Raw genomic sequence first — 24,493 nt, forward strand, 5'->3', positions numbered from 1 at the left:
CTTGGAAAAGAGATGTTATCTCAATGAGAAAAAATGTACCTTTATTTATACAGGTTAACATTAGAATTTTTTTGTACCCAAGTCTCTGTCTCCTGTGTCTAACCTTCGCTCTTCTCTCTCCCTCCCCTCTAGGATGGCGATCCAGGTGGCTAAGTTCGACTTTCACACGTTGCCCCAGCCGGACCAGGAAGCCGTGCGCTACACCAACCCCAAACTACTGGAGGAGGAGAGGCTTCACGCCCAGGCCTCCATGATCAGCAGCACCCTGGGCATCACCTGGAACATCATATCCTTTGATGTTGGATGTATACAGATCCCTATTAGAAGGCATCTGGATGCTACATCCGGAGGTCTTTTGGCTAGGATGTGTGCCAGTTCTACTGCACTGACAGATGGGAGAAAGTATGGTGAAATGTGCATGCAGCATTGGGCACTACATAGGGAATAGGGTGCCATTTGAGACACATCCTTTGTCAATATGCAGGCAGGGCACTCCATCAGAACCTCTTAGGTAATGAGGGGGCTATTACCAATACACAGACTCAGTGTTGTTTAGAATGGCCTATCAAGTTGTTACAGGGAGGAGGTGTACAATTAATAATTAATCGGAGTCCCTGTGCTGTTGAACTTGCCATCATATTTTCCATTTTAGTAATGCATAAACACTGCTGTGATTGTGTGCATTTGTTTGATCTGCAAGCAATTTGGCAGCTGTGTGTGTGTGTGTGTGGGGGGGGGGGGGGGTTATTCTATCCTTGTGGGACCGATAATTCCTAAAAGTCCCCACAAGGATAGTAAAACAAGGACAATTATCCTTTGTGGGAACATTTCTCACGTCCCAATGAGGACAAAAGCTATTTTGAAGGGTTTAGGGTTAGGAGTTAGGGTTATGGTTATGGTTAGATTTAGGGTTAGGGAAAATAGGATTTTGAATGGAAATACTTTTTAGGTCCCCACGAGGATAGAAAAACATAATGTGTGTGTGTGGATGGGTGCGTGCGTGCGTACAGGAGCGACTGCAGTAGATGATGTCACTAATGTTGTTTCTCAGAGGGTACTGTTAAAGCAGAGCGCGGTGCATGTCAGAGCTCTATTCAGAACTTGGCTGTGTGATTATGTTATTGAGGCTGGAGAATGAAAGGCACTATATTTCCAACCAAGCACTTGTTCAAACAACGTATCATTTTTTTTTGTTATCTGAAATTGTTATATCAGAAAAACATTGAAACATTGCAGAAATAAATAGCTTTTAAGTATAGAAAACAAGGACTGTGAACAGAAGGGTTACAATCACGTAATATGATCTGGGTCACCCTTGGCTTGGCATTTATTCATAATAACATGCATTGTTAATATCCTACTTCTTATTTAAGAGAACTGTGCCGAAACACCTTATCTCGCTGCTTAGCAGACCATGCAACTTGGCCTAGCATTAATAGAGTATCTCTCATTCATTATGGAATTGTACTGTTTCAGTTCTACCGATAACGACAGTCTCCTAAATATAGTGTGGCTGAAGAGAAACAAACCAGCCAGAGGAAGAGGAGTAGGAACAGAAGGCCTGTTACTGTCATGACGTCCCCTCGGGAAAGAATGAGTGTATCTTCAAGTTCTGGCCTTTGGAGTAGTCTACCTTCATCTCAGACCCCCACCCCGATACACAACTTAGCCCCGTTAACAACCCCAACTCCCCAACCATTCCTGTCCCTGTCCCTGTCCCTGTATCCATCCACACGGCAAGGACACAAGCACGCCAGGCCTGGAGACAGTTTGGGGGATGGTTAGATGTCATAATGGAGTTGTAGTTTCCTCCAACCTGGTTCAATTTCACAGTGTTTGTGTGCCACATCTGCAGCTTTCAACACCATGCCTTGTAGGAGGCAGCTACATATCACCTCTCCTCACTACATATTTTAATTCTGAGGGGAGTGTGTCCATTCTAGTCATTCTAACTCTATGTGGTATTACTTTGTCTGTCTAGTCATTCTAACTCTATTAGGGCTGTCCACGACAACAACAAAAATATATTAGCCAACCGAAAGTCGTCTGTTCTTTCGAGCAATTGATTGAAGTTTTAAAACGTATATTTTTCAATAGACACACCCTATGTGTTTTAATAAAATCAACTATATATGCATTGGGCTTGTCTGATGCTTTAAGCTCACTGTTTGATGAAATAAGACACATGACTCAAAAGGGAGCCAAAGATCAAGATATAACCAAGAGAAGAAAAAATGTAACTTGTCCTGACCATCCTCCTCCCGCTCCTACTGGCTTTCGCCTTTGCTCTCCTGAAGTTGGCGGTAATAAGCTACACGAGGAGTCGGCAAACTTTGTCATGTGGAATGCCAATCTTACCATTTCTACCGATCTGTGTGACAGTTATGGTTTTAATATGTACATTTTTGTATCTCAAAATCATTGTCATATTTTTTTAAATATCCAATTGGAAGTCTTGTCTCATCGCTGCAACTCTAGTACAGACTCGGGAGAGGCAAAGGTTGAGAGCCATGCATCCTCAGAAACACGACCCTGCCAAGCCGTACTGCTCGCTTAACCCAGAAGCCAGCCGCAAAGACGGCCTACCCCGACCAAAACCCGGACGACGCTGGGCCAATTGTGCACCGCCCTATGGGACTCCCAATCATGGCTTGATGTGATACAGCCTGGATTCGAACCAGGGACTGTAGTGACGCCTCTTGCACTGAGACGCAGTGGCTTAGACTGCTGCTCCACTCGGTAGGCCTCGGTTAATCAAAATTATATCCAAATCTAAATGAAAATGATACAAACCTAAAAAGTAACTTATTTTGCCATTGCCTACTATGTAAATATAGTCTATAAAGCTAACAAATAGAAACATTGCAGCCTGAAGGTGGAAAATATCCTGATAAGAAATGTCCTATAAATCTAATTGGCTATGCATGGCGTGTCTGCAACGATCTTGAAACATTGTATGAACTATTAACTTGGGTCCAGCCTGAAGCAACATTGTATAAAATATTCCCTGCGCCAGTGAGCTACCGACACAGCTGTAGGCTATTTGCGCAAGGGATAAGAAGTAGTCAGGTAGGCCTATTTTATGACAGAGCATGACATTTTTCCCTTTCAAGCTGAGTGGTTATTTTCAAATACATTGAGGAATTATTGTCATTCTCAATGGATGTAAAAACCGACTTTGTTAGGTTGCTGTTTGAGGTGGAGAAAACATGACTTTGAGAAGCTCCGCAGCTCAATAGTGCTTGTGTATTAAGCCAATCAGAAATACTATCAGATCCCCAAATGTGCACATTTATATGCCTACATTTGTGAGCATGCCAGGTAGCCTATAGGTCTACTTCTATGTGTAATCAGGCCAGGTAGCCTATAGGCCTACTCCTATATGTAATCAGGCCAGGTAGCCTATAGGCCTACTTCTATGTGTAATCAGGTGCGTGTCCTTACTCATTGACAGGAGCGCTCCAAACAAAAGACAATTACTAAATTGTCAAAACTCGTAAATGGAATGAAATAAACGTGTTTCTCACAAGTGTAGCATAGGTTGTGCACTCTGCAAACAACGTCTCCACTCAGACAAGGAGAACGGCAAAAGACTGGAAAAAATAGTAGATTGGAAATTATAGGAATTAACTGTAAATGTATCACTGAGATGGGCACGAATAAGACAATGTCTCATTCTAGTCATTTTAACTCTATGTGGTGTTACTTCGTCCATTCTAGTCATTCTAACTCTGTGGTGTTACTTTGTCTGTCTAGTCAATTTAACTCTATGTGGTGTTACTTTGTCCATTCTAGTCATTCTAACTATGTGGTGTTACTTTGTCCGTTCTAGTCATTCTAACTCTATGTGGTGTTACTTTGTCCATTCTAGTCATGTTAACACTATGTGTTGTTACTTTGTCCATTCTAATCATGTTAACACTATGTGTTGTTACTTTGTCCATTCTAATCATGTTAACACTATGTGGTGTTACTTTGTCCATTCTAGTCATTCTAACTATGTGGTGTTACTTTGTCCATTCTAGTCATTCTAACTCTGTGGTGTTTCTTTGTCCATTATAGTCATTCTAACTATGTGTTGTTACTTTGTCCATTCTATTCATTCTAACTCTATGTGGTGTTACTTTGGCCATTCTAGTCATTCTAACTCTATGTGGTGTTACTTTGGCCATTCTAGTCATTCTAACTATGTGGTGTTACTTTGTCCATTCTAGTCATTCTAACTCTATGTGGTGTTACTTTGGCCATTCTAATCATGTTAACACTATGTGTTGTTACTTTGTCCATTCTAATCATGTTAACACTATGTGGTGTTACTTTGTCCATTCTAGTCATTCTAACTATGTGGTGTTACTTTGTCCATTCTAGTCATTCTAACTCTGTGGTGTTTCTTTGTCCATTATAGTCATTCTAACTATGTGTTGTTACTTTGTCCATTCTATTCATTCTAACTCTATGTGGTGTTACTTTGGCCATTCTAGTCATTCTAACTATGTGGTGTTACTTTGTCCATTCTAGTCATTCTAACTCTATGTGGTGTTACTTTGGCCATTCTAGTCATTCTAACTATGTGGTGTTACTTTGTCCATTCTAGTCATTCTAACTCTATGTGGTGTTACTTTGGCCATTCTAGTCATGTTAACACTATGTGGTGTTACTTTGTCCATTCTAGTCATTCTAACTATGTGGTGTTACTTTGTCCATTCTAGTGATTCTAACTATGTGGTGTTACTTTGTCCATTCTAGTCATTCTAACTATGTGGTGTTACTTTGTCCATTCTAGTCATTCTAACTATGTGGTGTTACTTTGTCCATTCTAGTCATTCTAACTATGTGGTGTTACTTTGTCCATTCTATTCATTCTAACTCTATGTGGTGTTACTTTGTCCATTCCAGTCATGTTAACACTATGTGGTGTTACTTTGTCCATTCTATTCATTCTAACTCTATGTGGTGTTACTTTGTCCATTCTAATCATGTTAACACTATATGGTGTTACTTTGTCCATTCTAGTCATTCTAACTATGTGGTGTTACTTTGTCCATTCTAGTCATGTTAACACTATGTGGTGTTACTTTGTCCATTCTATTCATTCTAACTCTATGTGGTGTTACTTTGTCCATTCTAATCATGTTAACACTATGTGGTGTTACTTTGTCCATTCTAGTCATTCTAACTATGTGGTGTTACTTTGTCCATTCTAGTCATTCTAATTATGTGGTGTTACTTTGTCCATTCTAGTCATGTTGACACTATGTGGTGTTACTTTGTCCATTCTATTCATTCTAACTCTATGTGGTGTTACTTTGTCCATTCTAGTCATGTTAACACTATGTGGTGTTACTTTGTCCATTCTAGTCATTCTAACTATGTGGTGTTACTTTGTCCATTCTAGTCATGTTGACACTATGTGGTGTTACTTTGTCCATTCTATTCATTCTTACTCTATGTGGTGTTACTTTGTCCATTCTAGTCATTCTAGCTATGTGGTGTTACTTTGTCCATTCTAATCATGTTAACACTATGTGGTGTTACTTTGTCCATTCTAGTCATTCTAACTATGTGGTGTTACTTTGTCCATTCTAGTCATTCTAACTATGTGGTTTTACAGCAGCACAGTATTATTCCAGTCATTATTCACACTGTCAGCTGTGTGGTGGACCAGAGGAGCAGGTTATCTTTATCATAACATATAATCAACGTAATGTCTTCATGACAGCTCTGTTTATCTGAGTACTCAGCATTAGCGGCATTAGCTCCTTAGCCAGCCCTACGATGTCACCAAGGAAAGGTTCAACGGTTATAACCTCAATTATAATCTTGTTGTTCTTCTCTGATAAATGCGTGTCACTGAGTGTTCAGGAACAGAAGGACTCGACAGGCAGAGCTAAATGTGGGTTCTTAGCCAACCAATCAGATTGGAGTGACAGGTTGACTTGCAGTGTTGCAGTTTTGCTCCCAGAAACCATGCTAGGCTAGAAGACATGGAAGTGTGGGCGGTTTTGAGAAATGACTTGGCTGAGGAGCGGACTGCTCTGTAGGCTTTAAACACAATCTGTTTTCTCTCTGAGATGTTAGAAGTTTTTAGATAATCCCAGTTCTTATTATGAGACCAATTACACAATAAGGACAATTATTCCCTCCACTAATGGTTGAGAAGATGCATCTTTATGACTCTTTGGGTTGTTAAGACAGTTTTACTTTTCAGGGTTCTCATTGCATCACCCTGAATGAGACTTGTGAATGGATATTACGTTTCTTAATCACAACATTCCGATATGACACTGGGGAATAAGGTTAGAGGAAAATAGGAAAAAGACAGTCTCAATGACCTTTGACCTAAAGACTGTTATAGTAGCACTTCCTGTATTTCTACTGTATGTAGCCTGGTCTGGTATTGTCTAACACCAAGCCTAGGGCAGTCTACACAGAGAGCTTCTTTTCCACATATAGAACAGAACATGAACTGTACAGTAATGGCCAGCCAGCCAACCGTGAATCTCTGTCCTCCTCGAGCCCTCAGCTCTCCTAACAGAGTCACTAGGCAACCAGGGAGCCACAGGCTTATCTATCAACCACTGGGCTGCAGCCAATTTAAAGCTACACTGGAGAATCATACTTCATAAATCCTCTCTTTTTATCTCTTTTTTCTCTCTCTCCATCGCTCTCTCTCTCACTCTCTCTTCACATATTTCTCAGGTGTATATTTGCCACTTTGTTAGTTTGTTATCAAATCACATTTTATCTGTCACGTGCTTCATAAACAACAGGTGTATCAGTGAAATGCTTACTTATGGGCCCTTCCTGACAATGCGGAGAGAAAAATAATAATTGAAGGAATAAATAAATACACAATGTATATAGACTTTCTTTTTTTTCTATTGTGTTATTGACTGGACGCTTGTTTATTCAATGTGTAACTCTGTGTTGTTGTTTGTGTCGCACTGCTTTGCTTTATCTTGGCCAGGTCGCAGTTGTAAATGAGACCTTGTTCTCAATTAGTCTACCTGGTTAAATAAAGGGGATTATTTTTTATTTATTTTAATGAGTAACGATAACTTGGCTATAGTTTCAAGTTGTACCAGTACCGATGTGAAAGGGTACGAGGTAATTGAGGTATCTACAGTTGAAGTCAGAAGTTTACATACACTGAGGTTGGAGTCATTAGAACTCATTTTTCAACCACCCCACAAATTTCTTGTTAACAAACTATAGTTTTGGCAAGTCAGTTAGGACATCTACTTTGTGCATGACACAAGTCATTTTTCCAACAATTGTTTACAGACAGATTCTTTCACTTGTAGTTCACTGTATCACAATTCCAGTGGGTCAGAAGTTTACATACACTAAGTTTACTGTGCCTTTAAACAGCTTGGAAAATTCCAGAAAATTATGTCATGGCTTTAGAAGCTTCTGACAGGCTAATTAACATAATTTGAGTCAATTGGAGGTGTACCTGTGGATGTATTTCAAGGCCTACCTTCAAACTCAGTGCCTCTTTGCTTGACATCATGGGAAAATCAAAAGAAATCAGCCAAGAATAAAGAATAACAATTGGACACCTCCACAAGTCTGATTCATCCTTGGGAGCAATTTCCAAACGCCTGAAGGTACCACGTTCATCTGTACAAACAATAGTACGCAATTATGAACACCATGTGACCACGCAGCCGTCATTTCGCTCAGGAAGGAGACGCGTTCTGTCTCCTAGAGATGAACGTACTTTGGTGCGAAAAGAGCGAATCAATCCCAGAACAACAGCAAAGGACCTTGTGAAGATGCTGGAGGAAACAGGTACAAACGTATCTATATCCACAGTAAAACGAGTCCTATATCAATATAACCTGAAAGGCCGCTCAGCAAGGAAGAAGCCACTGCTCCAAAACTGCCATAAAGAAGCCAGACTATGGTTGCAACTGCACATGGGGACAAAGATAGTACCTTTTGGAGAAATGTCCTCTGGTCTGATTAAAGACAAATAGAACTGTTTGGCCATAATGACCATCGTTATGTTTGGAGGAAAGGGTGGGAGGCTTGGAAGCCGAATAACACCATCCCAACCATGAAGCACGGGGGTGGCAGTATCATGTTGTGGGGGTGCTTTGCTGCAGGAGGGACTGGTGCACTTCACAAAATAGATGGCATCATGAGGGAGGAAAATTATGTGGATGTATTATAGCAACATCTCAAAACATCAGTCAGGAAGTTAAAGCTTGGTCGCAAATGGGTCTTCCAAATGGACAATAACATCAAGCATACTTCCAAAGTTGTGGCAAAATGGCTTAAGGACGACAAAGGCAAAATATTGGAGTGGCCATCACAAAGCCCTGACCTCAATCCCATAGAAAATGTGTGGGCAGAACTGAAAAAGCGTGTGCGAGCAAGGAGGCCTACAAACCTGACTCAGTTACACCAGCTCTGTCAGGAGGAATGAGCCAAAATTCACCCAACTTATTGTGGGAAGCTTGTGGAAGGCTTCCCGAAACGTTTGACCCAAGTTAAAGAATTTAAAGGCAATGCTACCAAATACTAATTGAGTGTATGTAAACTTCTGACCCACTGGGAATGTGCTGAAAGAAAGAAAAGCTTAAATAAATCATTCTCTACTTAAAATGAAGTGGTGATCCTAACTGACCTAAGACAGGGATTTTTTACTAGGATTAAATGTCAGGAACTACGGCTACGGTGTATGTAAACATCCGACTTCAGCTGTACATATAGGTAGGGATAAAGTGACAATGCAACAGGATAGATAATAAACAGTAACAGCAGTGGATGTGATGAGTCAAAAGAGTTAGTGCAAAAAGGGTCCGTGTAGATATTCCAAGTAGCTATTGGTTACCTATTTAACTACCTATTTAGCAGTCTTATGGCTTGGGGCAGAAGCTGTTCAGGCTCCTGTTGTTTCCAGACTTGGTGCATTGGTACTTCTTGCGCTGAGTGTGGCTGCAGTCTAGTTTTGTCACTAAAGAAACTTGCCCTTGTCTCATATCCAGTTAAAGGGAGGGAAAATGCCGCTGTACTATTTTACCTTAAGGTTCACAAGTATTAATGTTAAAACTTTCTCTCTATTAATTGCAAATGTCATCAGAGAAACTGAGGCCCCAGCCCCCTCCAGACCAGTGTGTAGTCCTTAACCCTAGCTCACCCGTCTGTGTGTCGCCAGGGAGAGGCCAGTGTGGAGGGAGTTCTCAACCAGTTGGTCCTTGAGCACCTGCAGCTGGCACCTCTACAGTGGGGTGAGTACACATACACACACATATACACACACACACACTGTGCGATGTAGGAGATGCTTGGCATTACCATTGATGTAAAACCACTGAAATGTATGGGTATTCTTGTCCCTACTCAAATGATCCGTCCAAAGACATTATGATCATGGATCGTGATGAGGCATGAACTGTTTGGATTAGAAGTGTCAATCACCATCGTTCCTATGGAGGTGCCGAACCCGACGAACCCAAACCACTAGACCTGGCAATTAACACACCAGCCCACACAATCCCACCACATCTGTCTCAAGTCATGTTTTCTATTTGCATTTATAATAGACAGCGGGGCTATTTTAGGGAGCTGTCAGAAGGCAGTACTGGAGTGGCTGGGGGACGTGTGAAGCACCCTGGGACACCACAGAGAGACTTGGAGGAGCTTCCCTCCCTTTCTGGGGCTCACCATCTGTGAACCACCTCTCAAATATCAGCTTTCATTTATTTATTAAGTGTGTGCGGGCGTGTATTTATGTTCACCGAACAGTGCTGCCTTTTCTTGGAGGTTAGTGAGTGTGTTCATTAGTCAGTTTAGTGTCTCCTGGTTTAGCAGAAAGAGAGACATCTGTTACGGTGACACAACTGATATCTAGTAGATGAGGACATTGTATCTTCAGCCTTTCTGTTCTCACTTCTGTCTGAGTCATCAAAGGACCCAGATCTGACACTTAGAGGTTCTACTTATTTTATTTCTAGTCTATTACTTTCAGAGGAACATTTTAGGTCATTTAGAGGAGCACATCATCACATCGCAGTCTTCAGGAGGGGGGGGGGGGGGGGGTGTGTGTGTGTGTGTGTGCGCATGCATCCGTGTGCACACTGTCCTCTACGATAAGAATGCAGTTCATTTGTCCCAGCCTGTTAGAATGGTGTTATCAGAGTAGCTATCATGGTCTCAATGATGGACCTTCTCTTAAGCATTCTCCCTCGGGATCAAATAATCCGAACACAGAGTGGGTGGATTCATTTAATATGGTTACAGCTAAAGTTAGCCTCTTACAGTAGACACATGATTGGCTAACTGTTAGCCTAGGGTTATGTATACTGTATTTTCATACTGCAATCCGTTTAGACGTGAAGCATTTGGTACATAATGGATTCTCTTTTATGTGTTTTGAGTGTGGTGTATAGAATTGTCTTACCAGGTTGTGGCCATGTTAGAAGAGATAAGAAATTGACGGTTATTTACTCTAATTCCATTGAATCAGGAATATCTTGTTTGCTTTCCATTGTTGCTTAGTTTAGGTGAGGTCTAATTGGGTTAGTGAGAGACTATTTGTCCTGATGTCTCGACAGGGTTCCTAATGATAGATAATGACAGAAGTCACTTTGCCCCAAGATATCATTGCTGAGCAGCTATGTGTCAACAAAATCAATAACTCATCCTCACAATTTGTTCATTCTTGTACCATTCGATTTTTTTTCTATTTAACCCTGATATTTAACCCTTTATTTTAACCCTTGACCCTTATAAGTTACAGCAATGACCTTGGGAATAGTTACAGGGGAGAAGGGGTGAATGAGCCGATTGGAAGCTGGGGGTGATTAGGTGTAGAGGTCGACCGATTATGATTTTTCGACGCCGATACCGATTTATTGGAAGACCCAAAAAAGCCGATACCAATTAATCGGCCGATTTAATAAAAAAAAAAAAAATTGTAATAATGACGTTTACAAGAATACGGAACAAATACTTATTTTAACTTAATATAATACATCAATAAAATCAATTTAGCCTCAAATACATAATGAAACATGTTCAATTTGGTTTAAATAATGCAAAATCAAAGTGTTGGAGAAGAAAGTAAAAGTGCAATATGTGCCATGTAAGAAAGCTAACGTTTAAGTTCCTTGCTCAGAACATGAGAACATATGAAAGCTGGTGGTTCCTTTTAACATGAGTCTTCAATATTCCCAGGTAAGAAGTTTTAGGTTGTAGTTATTATAGGAATTATAGGACTATTTCTCTCTATCATTTGTATTTCATTAACCTTTGACTATTGGATGTTCTTATAGGTACTTTAGTATTGCCAGTGTAACAGTATAGCTTCCGTCCCTCTCCTCGCTCCTGCCTGGGTTCGAACCAGGAACACATCGACAACAGCCACCCTCGAAGCAGCGTTACCCATCACTCCACAAAAGCCGCGGCCCTTGCAGAGCAAGGGGAACAACTACTCCAAGTCTCAGAGCGAGTGACGTTTGAAACGCTATTAGCGCGCACCCCGCTAACTAGCTAGCCATTTCATATCGGTTACACCAGCCTAATCTTGGGAGTTGATAGGCTTGAAGTCATAAACAGCTCAATGCTTGAAGCACAGCAAAGAGCTGCTGGCAAAACGCACGAAAGTGCTGTTTGAATGAATGCTTACGAGCCTGCTGGTGCCTACCACCGCTCAGACTGCTCTATCAAATCATAGACTTAGGTATAACATAATAGCACACAGAAATACGAGCCTTAGGTCATTAATATGGTCGAATCCGGAAACTATCATCTCGAAAACAAGACGTTTATTCTTTCAGTGAAATACGGAACCGTTCCGTATTTTACCTAACGGGTGGCATCCGTAAGTCTAAATATTCCTGTTACATTTCACAACCTGCAATGTTATGTCATAGTTACGTAAAATTCTGACATATTAGGCAGCCCAAACTGTTGCATATACACTTACTCTGTGTGCAATGAACGCAAGAGAAGTGACACAATTTCACCTGGTTAATATTGCCTGCTAACCTTGATTTATTTTAGCTAAATATGCAGGTTTAAAAATATATACTTCTGTGTACTGATTTTAAGAAAGGCATTGATGTTTATGGTTAGGTGCACGTTGGAGCAACCACAGTCATTTTTCGCGAATACGCACCGCATCGATTATATGCAACGCAGGACACGCTAGATAAACTAGTAATATCATCAACCATGTGTAGTTAACTAGTGATTATGATTGATTGTTTTTTATAAGATAAGTTTAATGCTTGCTAGCAACTTACCTTGGCTTACTGCATTCGCGTAACAGGCAGTCTCCTTGTGGAGTGCAATGAGAGGCAGGTGGTTAGAGCGTTGGACTAGTTAACTGAAAGGTTGCAAGACTGAATCCCCGAGCTGACAAGGTAAAAATCTGTCGTTCTGCCCCTGAACAAGGCAGTTAACCCACCGTTCCTAGGCCGTCATTGAAAATAAGAATGTGTCCTTAACTGACTTGCCTAGTTAAATAAAGATTAAATAAAGGTGTAAAAAAAATCGGTGTCCAAAAATACAGAATTCCGATTGTTATGAAAACTTGAAATCGGCCCTAATTAATCGGCCATTCCGATTAATCGGTCAACCTCTAATTCGGTGGCCATAATTGTATGAGGGCCAAATTGGGAATTTAGCGAGGACACCAGGGTTAACACCCCTACTCTTACGATAAATGCCATGGGATCTTTAGTGACAGGGAAATGTCCCCAATCACTGCACTGGGGCATTGGGATCTTTTTTTTTAGACCAGAGGAAATAGTGCCTCCTACTGGCCCCCCAACACCACTTCCAGCAGCATCTGGTCTCCCATCCAGGGAACAACCTTGCTTAGCTTCAGTGGCAAGCCAGCAGTGGGATGCAGTGTGGTATGCTGCTGGCAGAACACAATGACAGTATCTCTGAATTGGGTTTAAAGTGTAGCCCTTTCTATCCACTGTCTTGGACATTGTCAGGGAATCAGACTTCCAATAGCTTACTGGCTACAGTAAACGGAAAGTATTCAGACCCCTTGACTTTTTCCACATTTTGTTACGTTACAGCCTTATTCTAAAACGTATTACATTTTTAAAAAATGGCCTCATTAATCTACCCCATAATGACAAAGCAAAAACCGTTTTTTAATTTATAAAATATAAAAAACAGAAGTACCTTATTTACATACTGTAAGTATTCAGACCCTTTGCTATGAGTCGAAATTGAGCTCAGGTGCATCCTGTTTCCATTGATCATCCTTGAGATGTTTCTACAACTTGATTGGACATGATTTGGAAAGGCACACACCTGTCAATATCACACCTGTCAATAAGGTCCCACAGTTGACAATGCATGTCAGAGCAAAAACCAAAGACATGAGGTCGAAGTAATTGTCTGTAAAAATCTGAGACAGGATTGTGTCGAGGCACAGATCTGGGGGAGGGTACCAAAAAAATTCTACAGCATTGAAATTCCCGAAGAATACAGTGGCCTCTATCATTCTTAAATGGAAGAAATTTGGAACCACCAAAACTCTTCCTAAAGCTTTCCGCCCGGCCAAACTGAGCAATCGGGGGAGAAGGGCCCTGGCCAGGGAGGTAACCAAGAACCTGATGGTCACTCTTACAGAGCTCTAGATTTCTTCTGTGGAGATGGGAGAACTTTCCAGAAGGACAACCATCTCTGCAGCACTCCACCAATCAGGCCTTTATGGTAGAATGGCCAGACGGAACCCACTTCTCAGTAAAAGTCAAATGACAGCCTGCTTGGAGTTTGCCAAAAGGCACCTAAAGTACTCTGACCATAAGGAACAAGATTATCTGGTCTGATGAAACCAAGATTGAACTCTTTGGCCTGAATGCCAAGCGTCACGTCTGGAAGAACCCTGGCACCATCTCTACAATGCAGCATGGTGGTGGCAGCATCATGCTGTGGGGATGTTTTTCAGCGGCAGGGACTGGGAGGCTAGTTAGGATCGAGGGAAAAATGAACGGAGCAAAGTACAGAGAGATCCTTGATGAAAACCTGCTCCTGAGCACTCAGGACCTCAGACTGGTGAAGGTTCACCTTCCAACAGGACAACAACCCTAATCACACAGCCAAGACAATGCAGGAATGGCTTTGGGACATGTCTCTGAATGTCCCTGAATGGTCCAGCCAGAGCCTGAACTTGAACCCAATCGAACATCTCTGGAGAGACCTGAAAGTAGCTGTGTAGCGACACTCCCCATCCAACCTGACAGAGCTTTAGGGGATCTACAGTGACTTCTTCACATTACCATATTGTAGAAACCCATGAATATTTAATTGTGGACTTTTCCAACAATGGAAAAACGGGGAAAGTGGCAGAAACAGAAAGGGTTTTGAAGCCTTCCTGTTTGCTTAGGGCCTTATTATTGAATGGGGAGTGAGGGAGTCAGCCATAGAGCTAGGGACCATTAGGAAATGATTACCCCCTTTAGGCAGCAGCAGAGCAACAACAACCTAGCTACTACAGAACAGAGTACACACACATACACACACACTGATATGATAATCTATATCAGTCACTTTCTCTAATGCCTTGGCGGGGAAGAAGATATTCGATTCACCAGCCAATTACAGAGTAGTAATGTAAGGTGTATTTACATGTCTGGTACCTCCCTTTATTAGTGTTGTTTCAGTGTGGGGTATAGATGGGGACTAAGTAGCCATGTAAACAGGCTGCACTGCATTACCTCTACCTTATGTTCATCGTGATTCATTCTGGTCTAGTGAGCCTCAACGAACATAATCATTTGGTAAGTTCTATGAGTGACCTTTTTCAGTAGTCTTTCTCTTTATTTTGTAAGCATTCCTATTTTTACACTGTTTTGTGCTTCAACATTTTCTCTACAAACCAATTACTAGTTTATGTGCCATGTAGTTCTTTATACACGCTGAGTATACAAAACATTCGGACCTACTCTTTCCATGACATAGACTGACCAGGTGAATCCAGGTGAAAGCTATGATCTCCTTTGATGTCGCTTGTTAAATCCACAAGACAAAACATTTCAGCGCCTTTGAACGGGGTATGATAGTAGGTGCGGGGGTTTTCACATTCAACAGTTTCCCATGTGTATCAAGACTGGTCCACCAACCAAAGGACATCCGGCCAATTTAACAAATCTGTGGGGGTGAGGGGGGGAGGGACAACTCAAAATTAGGAAGGTGTTCCTAATGTTTGGTATACTCAGTGTATATAATAATAATTAATTAACATAATTATCTGCACCTATGATAAAGATTGACAGCAAAAAATACTATAAAATAAATAATACAAATACTGAGCTATATTGTATGCAAAAAAGTAATGAAAAAATGTGATTATTTTATACTAATGCAATTGCTCAGAGAAACAAATTGTGTGTAATAAATAAAAAAAATCTAAAAAGTTAGGGTTATTGGCTCCCCTGTTTGTAATACTCCAGCACCCTCCCCTTGTGAGGACAACAACACTGAGCCTTGTTCTAAATGTTTTATGAGGTTGGAGAATACATTGTGATTGGTCTTAGACAATTCCTCAATACAGAAGCTTTTCAGATCGTTTTAGCCAAAAACCTTTTGTGTTCTTCAAACTCATAAAACAAGAAGGCTGTGTCGTTATCCTCGGAGGGTGAGGGCGCTAAACTATTACAAACAGGGGAGCCAATCATTTTGACCCCTGTCTTTTATCAAATGTATTTTTTATTACTTGTTAAAGGGGAAATCTGAAGCTGATACATTCATTTTTAGACGTAATGAATTAGATATATACCCATTTGATTCTTGAAGAAAATAACTTCTAAATGCTTCATGAGCTTGGTTCAACTGTTGTAACCCAACAGAACCGAAAATATCAGCTTGTTTTTTTCTCCAATGTTTGTAAACAATTTAAATGAAGTAAATTTAGTAAACAGCCTCAAAGCATGGTTAAAACTATAAAAGTGGTATCATGGATGGTTAGTCCTTGCATCCATAGCTCTGTCTATGAATTTGAGCGTTGTTACGTTTCTCCAGGCTCATCCCTCAGCTGGCAGGGAGTACACTGTGGTTGTTTCAGCTGCTGAATGCCACTTTAAACAACATCTCTTTCTCTTTTCTCTGAACAAATGTATTAATATACAATACAATTTGAGCATACAGTATAGCTCAATATTTGTATTATTATTTTATACAGTTTTTGATGCTCATCTTTACCAAGGGTGCCAATAATTACTGACCCCACAGTACACTGGTGTCATGCGGGCCACGCGCCCTGCTCTCTACATAGCCTGCTATTGGGCCTCTCCATGGGCAGAAAGCATCAATACTATTGGCTGACTGAGCAGGTATAATGGCTGACTCCTCTCACAGCGATTTGTTGATTCGAGACCATTTTTCATCAAGAATTGTGTGGACACGTGTCTCAATCGATTTCTGTCTGTCTGACAGCTGCTCTGGATAATAAATATGCCTACAACTTCAGCGATGATGTCAACATTGGACACACACCTGTCTTCAGCAGCTGAAAAGCTGGTACTTTATTTGATAGTGTTACACACACACACACACACACACACCCTCCCTGCTTAAATGTCATCCGAGGTACGTTGGTGTGCTTGGTGTATCTTCCCCTATTGTTTTTCAAAAGGTTACTGGCTGGTCGGCCTGATTATCTGTGACAAACGATCCTGACACTCCAGAAAACCTGGAGGGGTCTTCTCCTCCAAAACATGAGTCACAGAAAGAGGGATGAAGGGATAGAGATGAATGGGTAGAAAGAGACGGACAAATATCAATAAATGAGAGCAATATAATATCCTGGTGAATTGAAGGGGTGAGAAGGAACTATTAACTGCATTTAACCATAAACTATTGTTTTAACCTGCCACATTGCCATGGGATGTACATCTCCAAATATGTTTGTCTGTTTGTTACTCTGTTTACAGCTAGCTGTCAGAGACCATGTTGCTTTAGGGTTCAGTCAGTGGGCTGTGTGTTCCCTGTAGTATCAGTCACATTCCATGGGGAGCGTAGAGAGAAATGGATGCACCTTTAGAGAGCCTGGCTTTCTCGATTCTTGACCACATATGGCGCCCTGGTCTCTGCCACCTTCTGTATGCTCTACTATCTGTCTCCGTACCCCCCTGTTTCAGTCTGTTTCAAAACGTTTCCTCCCTACTGAACAGGGCCCGTACAGGGCGGTTGGCAGAAGCAGCAGAAGGGTTTGTGTGTTCTGCAGCCCGTTGTAGTGCTATGCTCATAGCATTTAAATCTTTCTGAACAAGGCCTAGGGAACCAGGTGGCAGCAGCAGCAGTAGCAGGGTTTACGTGCAGCCGGCCTGGAGTAGCGTTATGGAAATAGCCTCATTGATTACTTCTCCTCTGCTAACAATTGAATTAAAGCCAAAGTGGCACACCTTCTCTTGGCTGTCTCCACGTCAGCTTAATAGACTGGAGTTAAATAAACAGACATCTGTATGCCGAGTTAGCACAGGCAACTCTGGCTCTCTGGGGCTCTGACTGACCCTACGTCCCACATGGTACCCCATTCCCTTTTTAGTGCATTACCTTTGACCAGAGCCCTGTATACAGTGTCTCCCATGTATTGAGACATGGCTCTGCAGTAGCTAAGCAGTGGGAGAGAGGAGAGACCTAGATATGGCGAGAGAGAAACACAAGGAGAGGGAGAGGACTTTGCCCTTCCAGGCTGCTACCGGGAACCCGTCTTAACAGAATTTAAATTCATCCATGAATGGCAAGACAAATGTTTGGGTTGATAAAGAGGTCAACAGGGAGAGGGAGAGGAAGGGAGAGAGAGAGAGTAAGGTGGGGCAGCTGTAAAAGGCAGGACATCATTTAATAAGACAGCTCTTTTTGAATGGGCTCTGTGTGTGTGCGTATGCGTGTGTCTACTCAGACAGATGGTCGTTTGGAGTGGTTACAGGCGGCTGGGTGATCAGTACACACTGGGGACATCTTGCCTTTAAGGCTCTGGTCAGGAGCCCAAAAGCCAGGAGGAAGAGCACCATAGTGGTGCTGGATGGGACTGGGCACGGTACACCCTCCCTGACCATGAGATTGGACAGTCCCTCAGCTGGGGATGGGTAGAGAGAATGGTACAGACACATACACATAGTCTAGTCAGCCTTATGTCCCTGAGTCAGCACACAGAGGTAACGCTGGGATGGAGGTAGTGTATGCGGGGAGGAAGAGGATGGCTCCCCTGGGAGGATCATGGTAGCTGTGTGGCCTGATGCCATCCTGATCCAGGCTTTCACATGGCTTCCAGTCCCTCAGCTCCCAATGGTCCTATCACTCTACTGATGACAACACAGGAGAGACTTACTCTGAATACTGTTGGTCTCATGGTTCTCTGCAGTCTAGCCCTGACAGTGAGTGGGTGATTGAAGGGGCTGAGGGGAAGTAAAGGGGCTGCTGTGATGAACAGGTCCCCCATACTAAACAGGGCCCGAAGAGTTGCGAGTGGCCAAAGAGAAGGAGGTGAAAATCAGGGGCGATGCTGTCAGGAGCTGCCCCATTTACCTGCCTGTTTTTTTAGCCCTGTCACCCAGACTCTGTCTATCAACCCTCCTTATCATCAAGCAGAGATTCCATGTCCATCACGTTCCACAGGTATATCTTTGCCACATCAGTTACACAGTAGCTACACCATCCTCCTTCTTCTCTTCTCTGTGGACAGTCAATATCAACCTGACAACTGTCCCATTGTAACAATAGCTAGCCGCTCCACTGTTGTTCATGTGAATAATCCTCCTCATCCCCAACATGTGCTTATTAGGAGTATCCCAGCATATACACAGAAATTTAGTATTTACCAGAGCTTTGTCATTCTGAAACTGGCTTCTGTTCTGTTTGAACCTCAGCATTAGGGGAACAACACAAACATGGAGAGGATGATTTGTTTGGCTATGGGCTGAAGAGGATCAGAACGTGATCCTAGCTATCGCTCTGCTGGGCTAATGTTGTGATCAGAGACCAGACTGCCGTAGCCATTCCTGGGTCGTTCCAGCCCCTGTGCCCTGCGAAGTTGGGAACTTCCAGTGGATAGAATGTTAGCACATTTAGAGCTGTCCGCTGTGAGGATGGGATATATGGATGTATTGGTCAAGAGTTAGCACATTGAAGAGCCTTAGCGTGCCTGTTTATAGGACATTTATCACGGCCGGAGAACAATCCAGCGTGTCACTTTGGATGATGAGTGGGCATAAATCATAAGTCTTCCTCTCCTCCTCCAGCCGGGTTGGCAGAGATAGCCAGCACACAACACCACATTATGCAGATGCATGTAGAATATCTACCACACAGAATTTGTCTTATATTATATAGTTTCAATCCCATTTCGTTTGATTTAGTGTTACGGTGGTGTTTGAAACAGCTAAAGTATTTTCATGACCTAAACATCTATTTATTTTCTATTTTCTCCAGCTTAGCCACAGAGGATTTTTACTTACCATATTGTTAAGGCATTTACCAGCCCTGTTTCCCCACTACTCCACTTTCCATCAAATAAAAACTCCTTTCATTGATTTCTGTAAAGGAAACCAGAGTTTCCCCAGAGGCAGCCTTTTCATCCCTGAAAGACAAATTACCTGACATTTCTAAACGAAACACAGCTGTGTGGGTCTGTGTCTCCTGTGTGTGTGGCGCTATAATGTGTCAGAGCTAGACTTTACAGATTTCTGCTTTGTTGATACTGCTCTCCTCCTGCCTGCACCATCTCACATATCCTGGTTAAACCAGACTGAACCTTGTATTCAGTCTGGTTTAATCAGGCGCTTATACAGGAAAATGGGGAGAAACACAAACAGATTGCTGTCTTAAGAACTGTTGAAGGATGGAAGGCTCATACTGTTGACATGCTGTTATCTTTTGCAGCAGAGACTGTGAAATGTACTGTCAGCTAGCTGCTGTTGGTGAAATGTACTGTCAGCCAGTGGTGAATTTTATTGGAATAAATTATAAAACTAGCTAGCCAGCTATGGGTAACTGTAGCTAGCTACCTGACAGGAGTGCAAGCTAGCTACGTTCACTTACTAGGTACATTAATAGCTTTCGGTTGGTTGTTTTTAAGCTCAACTTCAAGATTTCCCCCAAGGACTTTGCCTCTCCGGTCATCACTCTTCCTCGCTTGGGCAAGGGACATTTAAGGTACACTCAGATGTGACGATATAAAACGTCATTCAAAGGCTGAGGATTTAGGGCCGAGGGTTGTCTACTCTGGCTGCGTTTCAAACTCAAAGTAGACAGGCATCGGCCCTAAACCCTCAGCCCTTGAACGCTGTTGGTGAAACGTACAGTCAGCTAGCTAGACTCCTGTTGGTGAAACGTACAGTCTGCTAATTAGACTACTGTTGGTGAAACGTAGTCTGCTAGCTAGACTACTGTTGGTGAAACGTACTGTCTACTAGCTAGACTACTGTTGGTGAAACGTACCGTCAGCTAGCTATACTACTGTTGGTGAAACGTACCGTCTGCTAGCTATACTACTGTTGGTGAAACATACCGTCAGCTAGCTATACTACTGTTGGTGAAACGTACAGTCTGCTAGCTATACTACTGTTGGTGAAACGTACCGTCTGCTAGCTATACTACTGTTGGTGAAACATACCGTCAGCTAGCTATACTACTGTTGGTGAAACGTACAGTCTGCTAGCTATACTACTGTTGGTGAAACGTACCGTCTGCTAGCTATAGTACTGTTGGTGAAACATACAGTCTACTAGCTAGACTACTGTTGGTGAAACATACCGTCAGCTAGCTATAGTACTGTTGGTGAAACGTACAGTCTGCTAGCTATACTACTGTTGGTGAAACGTACTGTATGCTAGCTAGACTACTGTTGGTGAAACATACCGTCAGCTAGCTATAGTACTGTTAGTGAAACGTACAGTCTGCCAGCTATACTACTGTTGGTGAAACATACCGTCAGCTAGCTATACTACTGTTGGTGAAACATACCGTCAGCTAGCTATACTACTGTTGGTGAAGCGTACAGTCTGCTAGCTAGACTACTGTTGGTGAAACATACCGTCAGCTAGCTAGACTACTGTTGGTGAAACATACCGTCAGCTAGCTATACTACTGCTGGTGAAACGTACAGTCTGCTAGCTAGACTACTGTTGGTGAAACGTACCGTCAGCTAGATAGACTACTGTTGGTGAAACGTACAGTCTGCTAGCTATACTACTGTTGGTGAAACGTACAGTCTGCTAGCTATACTACTGTTGGTGAAACATACCGTTAGCTAGCTATACTACTGTTGGTGAAACATACCGTCAGCTAGCTATAGCGCTGTTGGTGAACCCTACATGTACAGGTGATCATGTCGGGACTCTATTGTAAGTAAGCTGTTTAATGCGTGTTGAGAAATGAAATGCATCTGTGTACCGCTCCCTCATTTGAATATATATGGCCTCTTTGATTCAACATCTAAGCAAAGAGTATCAGTCCAATAGCTTATTTGCTACCTGCTGGTTTGTCATGATTAGGTATTCAGACAGTTCGGGGAAACTATATTAGGCTACACAATGCAACACTACACACAGTCAGGAGCAAGAGAGAATCTTTCAGACATTGCATTATCACCTCTTTCTCTCTCTCTCGCTCTCTCACACTTTCTATCGCTCTCACACACTCTCTCTGTCTCTCTCTCTCTCAGGCCAGATTTTTATCACAGTCATGCAAAGTGTCACCATCACCTGTGTTTTTCCCACTACTATCACATTTGTATTACTTGGCTGAATGGATGTTATTTTGTTGTTTGTGTGTGTAGAATTTTGGTGGACCTTACATGGTGTTAAGGTTTGGCACGTTTCAGTTGGTTATTTTAATGTGCTGTCAAAATAATGTGAGACCCAGGTGAAGACCATAAAGTCATCTTGTAATTGCATAACACGTTTGATGAAACTACCGTGTAATTCTCTTAGACAATCACTAACTGATTAGAGCTGTCCAATTACTGTGAGCCACTTTCTTGTTCTCCCAAAATAAAAGCTGTTATTAGTGAATAGGCAAATAATCGACCTTCATTTGTTTCCGTCTGGCACTTACAGATATGACCAAAAAGCGCTTGTTATAACTCTTGTTATCACTTCTGTATTTAGCTCGTCATTTTTAGCAACCTTTTTAGTAACTTTTTCTAATATTGGTAATGATCTCTCGAACTTATGAAGTGCTACATATTGTGTAAGGTTGATGATCTTCATTGTTTAATTGAAAATGAAAGTAGGTGAACAGCATTTCCTTGGGTTTACCCACTACATCCCTGGTGTTACTCTGTGTTCCAGTGTATGCCTTTCAGCAGTACACTACTTTGAGAGGCGTGGATGGAACATTGTTCACCCTACACCCTTTGACCCCCCCTGTCTGTGATGTAACAGACAGTGACATCATAACAGCAGCGCATCCACCTGAGTGAATCTCTCTTAGGGAGCAATACGTTCCCTTACTGTGTTCAGTTTCCGTGTTCCGTTAATCATCAGGATGTCCAGGTCAGTGAAGACTGCTGTGGTAATTTGATGATGCTGGGACATGACACAGGCTCTCAGCGGGAAAGGAAGGACAGTCTATCAGGGCCACACGAGGGCCAGCAGCCTGCCTGTCTGTCATTTGTGTGCTGTCCTGTCTGCAGGCTGTGTGTGTGAAACACTAAGAGCTGTCAGTTAACCTGCAGGAATCTGTGGAGCTGCTGTGACCTGCTGACTGCTGTCATCTGACTGACTGCTGCTTCTGGAGAGCCCTGTCACTCCAGGTGTCTGAGAAGAGACATACTGTATTCTTTATTCACTGGTGACTCATACAGCAGGTCTTTGAGGACCAGGAGACTCTACTTTCTCATGTGTGCCAGCCCTGCATTTTATTGAGAGCCCTGGCTGGGGAAAAGAGGCACTGTCAGGACTTCTTCTCCCATGCAGGGCTGGCTGTCATTTATAGAGAGGAGAGAGAAGGAGAGTATTTTCAGCTTGCGAAGCATCATTTTCAGGCAGGCAGGCGCAGGCTCACACATGCAGTGTGTGTGGGTATCGGACTGTGAGATCCACGTCCTGGATGAGTCACGTTGGACAACCAGAACGTTTTGGTCTGAGCAAGACTGACCCACAGCAATGACCATCGATTCCTCTCTACAGGCTGACATGCGTCCCTGAATGTTACACTCATTTATTGGAAGAAATGATAAAAACAACCTGTCTGTCTGGTGCAGGACGGGAGGGAGGGACAGTATTATCCCCCTCATCTCCTTTTCCTCTGCCACAGCAAGGCCACCCGTCATGGGGTTGGAGTAATTGGTTTGTGGGACCTGGCTGGATCGATGCGGAGGCCTCATTTAGCCACAGCCGCAGTCAGATATCCTCAGCAGCTACATGGGAAAGAAAGACTTATTCACAGTCTTACGGAGTCAAACCGATATGAACGGCACTGCGTATCGATGGGCCAGTCACCAGGCACAGTCAGTTATCCTTAGAGAAAGAGATATACACACTGGGCATTGGATAGAGAGCGAGAGCGAGAGGGGGACACACTGGGCCGTCAGAGAGAGAGAGAGAGGGAAGATGGAGGAGAGAGTGTGTCAACCAGGGTCATTGAGATGGAGGGAGGAGATCGAGAGAATTACATTTTTTCTTTGACTAAACACAAACCTTCCTAGGCTTGGCCTGTATACATACAGTATATATTCAGAAAGTATTCACACCCCTTGACTTTTTCCACATGTTGTTGTGTTACAGCCTGAATTTAAAATGGATTCAATTGAGATTTTGTGTCACTGGTCTACACACAATACCTAATAATATCAAAGTGAAATTGTTTAATTCATTAATAAAAAATTAAACCCTGAAATGTCTTAAGTAGTCAATAAGTATTCTACCCCTTTGTTATGGCAAGCCTAAATAAGTTCAGGAGTAGAAATGTGCTTAACAAGTCACATAATAAGTTGCATGGACTCACTGTGTGTGCAGTAATAGTGGTTAACATGATTTTTAATGACTACCTCATCTCTGTACCCCACACATACAATTATCTGTAAGGTCCCTTATTCGAGAAATTAATTTCAAGCACAGATTCAACCACAAAGACCAGGGAGGTTTTTCAAAGAAGGCTAGATTGGTCAAAAAAAACTGAGACTGAATATCATGGTGAAGTTAAATTACGCTTTGGATGGTGTATCAATACACCCAGTCACTACTAATATACAGGTGTCCTTTTTAACTCAGTTGCTGAAGAGGAAGGAAACCGCTCAGGGATTTCACCATGAGGCCGATGGTGTCTTTAAAACAGTTACAGTTTAATGGCTGTGATAGGAGAAAACTGAGGGTGGATCAACAACATTGTAGTTACTCCACAATACTAACCTACTTGACAGAGTGAAAAGGAAGAATACAAATATTCCAAAACATGCATCTTGTTTGCAACAAGTCACTAAAGTAATACTCCAAAATGTGGCAAAGCACTATCTCCTGAATCAAAAGTGTTATGTAACACATTACTGAGTACCACTCTCCATATTTTCAGG

The 24,493-nt window shown here is 42.3% G+C and overlaps 1 protein-coding gene across 13 annotated transcripts in view; it reads left to right on the top strand.

The window, feature by feature from the left end:
- Positions 1 to 24,493, top strand: part of LOC110489414 (trafficking protein particle complex subunit 9) — a 304,212-nt gene that overhangs the window by 222,161 nt on the left and 57,558 nt on the right. For 7 of the 13 annotated variants that reach the window (XR_016493584.1, XR_016493585.1, XR_016493583.1 and 4 more), the window contains 2 exons: positions 133 to 285; positions 9,148 to 9,239. Coding sequence is in view for 6 of the 13 variants with exons in the window: in XM_090227935.1 (XP_090084061.1) it covers positions 133 to 285; positions 9,148 to 9,239 (245 nt within the window). In the remaining 7 variants the exon portion in view is untranslated. Of the gene's footprint in view, positions 1 to 132; positions 1,264 to 9,147; positions 9,240 to 24,493 lie in introns of those variants that run through there. The other 6 variants (XR_016493586.1, XR_016493588.1, XM_090227939.1 and 3 more) reach the window with 3 other exon arrangements.

The sequence above is a fragment of the Oncorhynchus mykiss genome, chromosome 30, assembly GCF_057628025.1.
Source record: "Oncorhynchus mykiss isolate SJ-2025 chromosome 30, ASM5762802v1, whole genome shotgun sequence".
Taxonomy (NCBI): domain Eukaryota; kingdom Metazoa; phylum Chordata; class Actinopteri; order Salmoniformes; family Salmonidae; genus Oncorhynchus; species Oncorhynchus mykiss.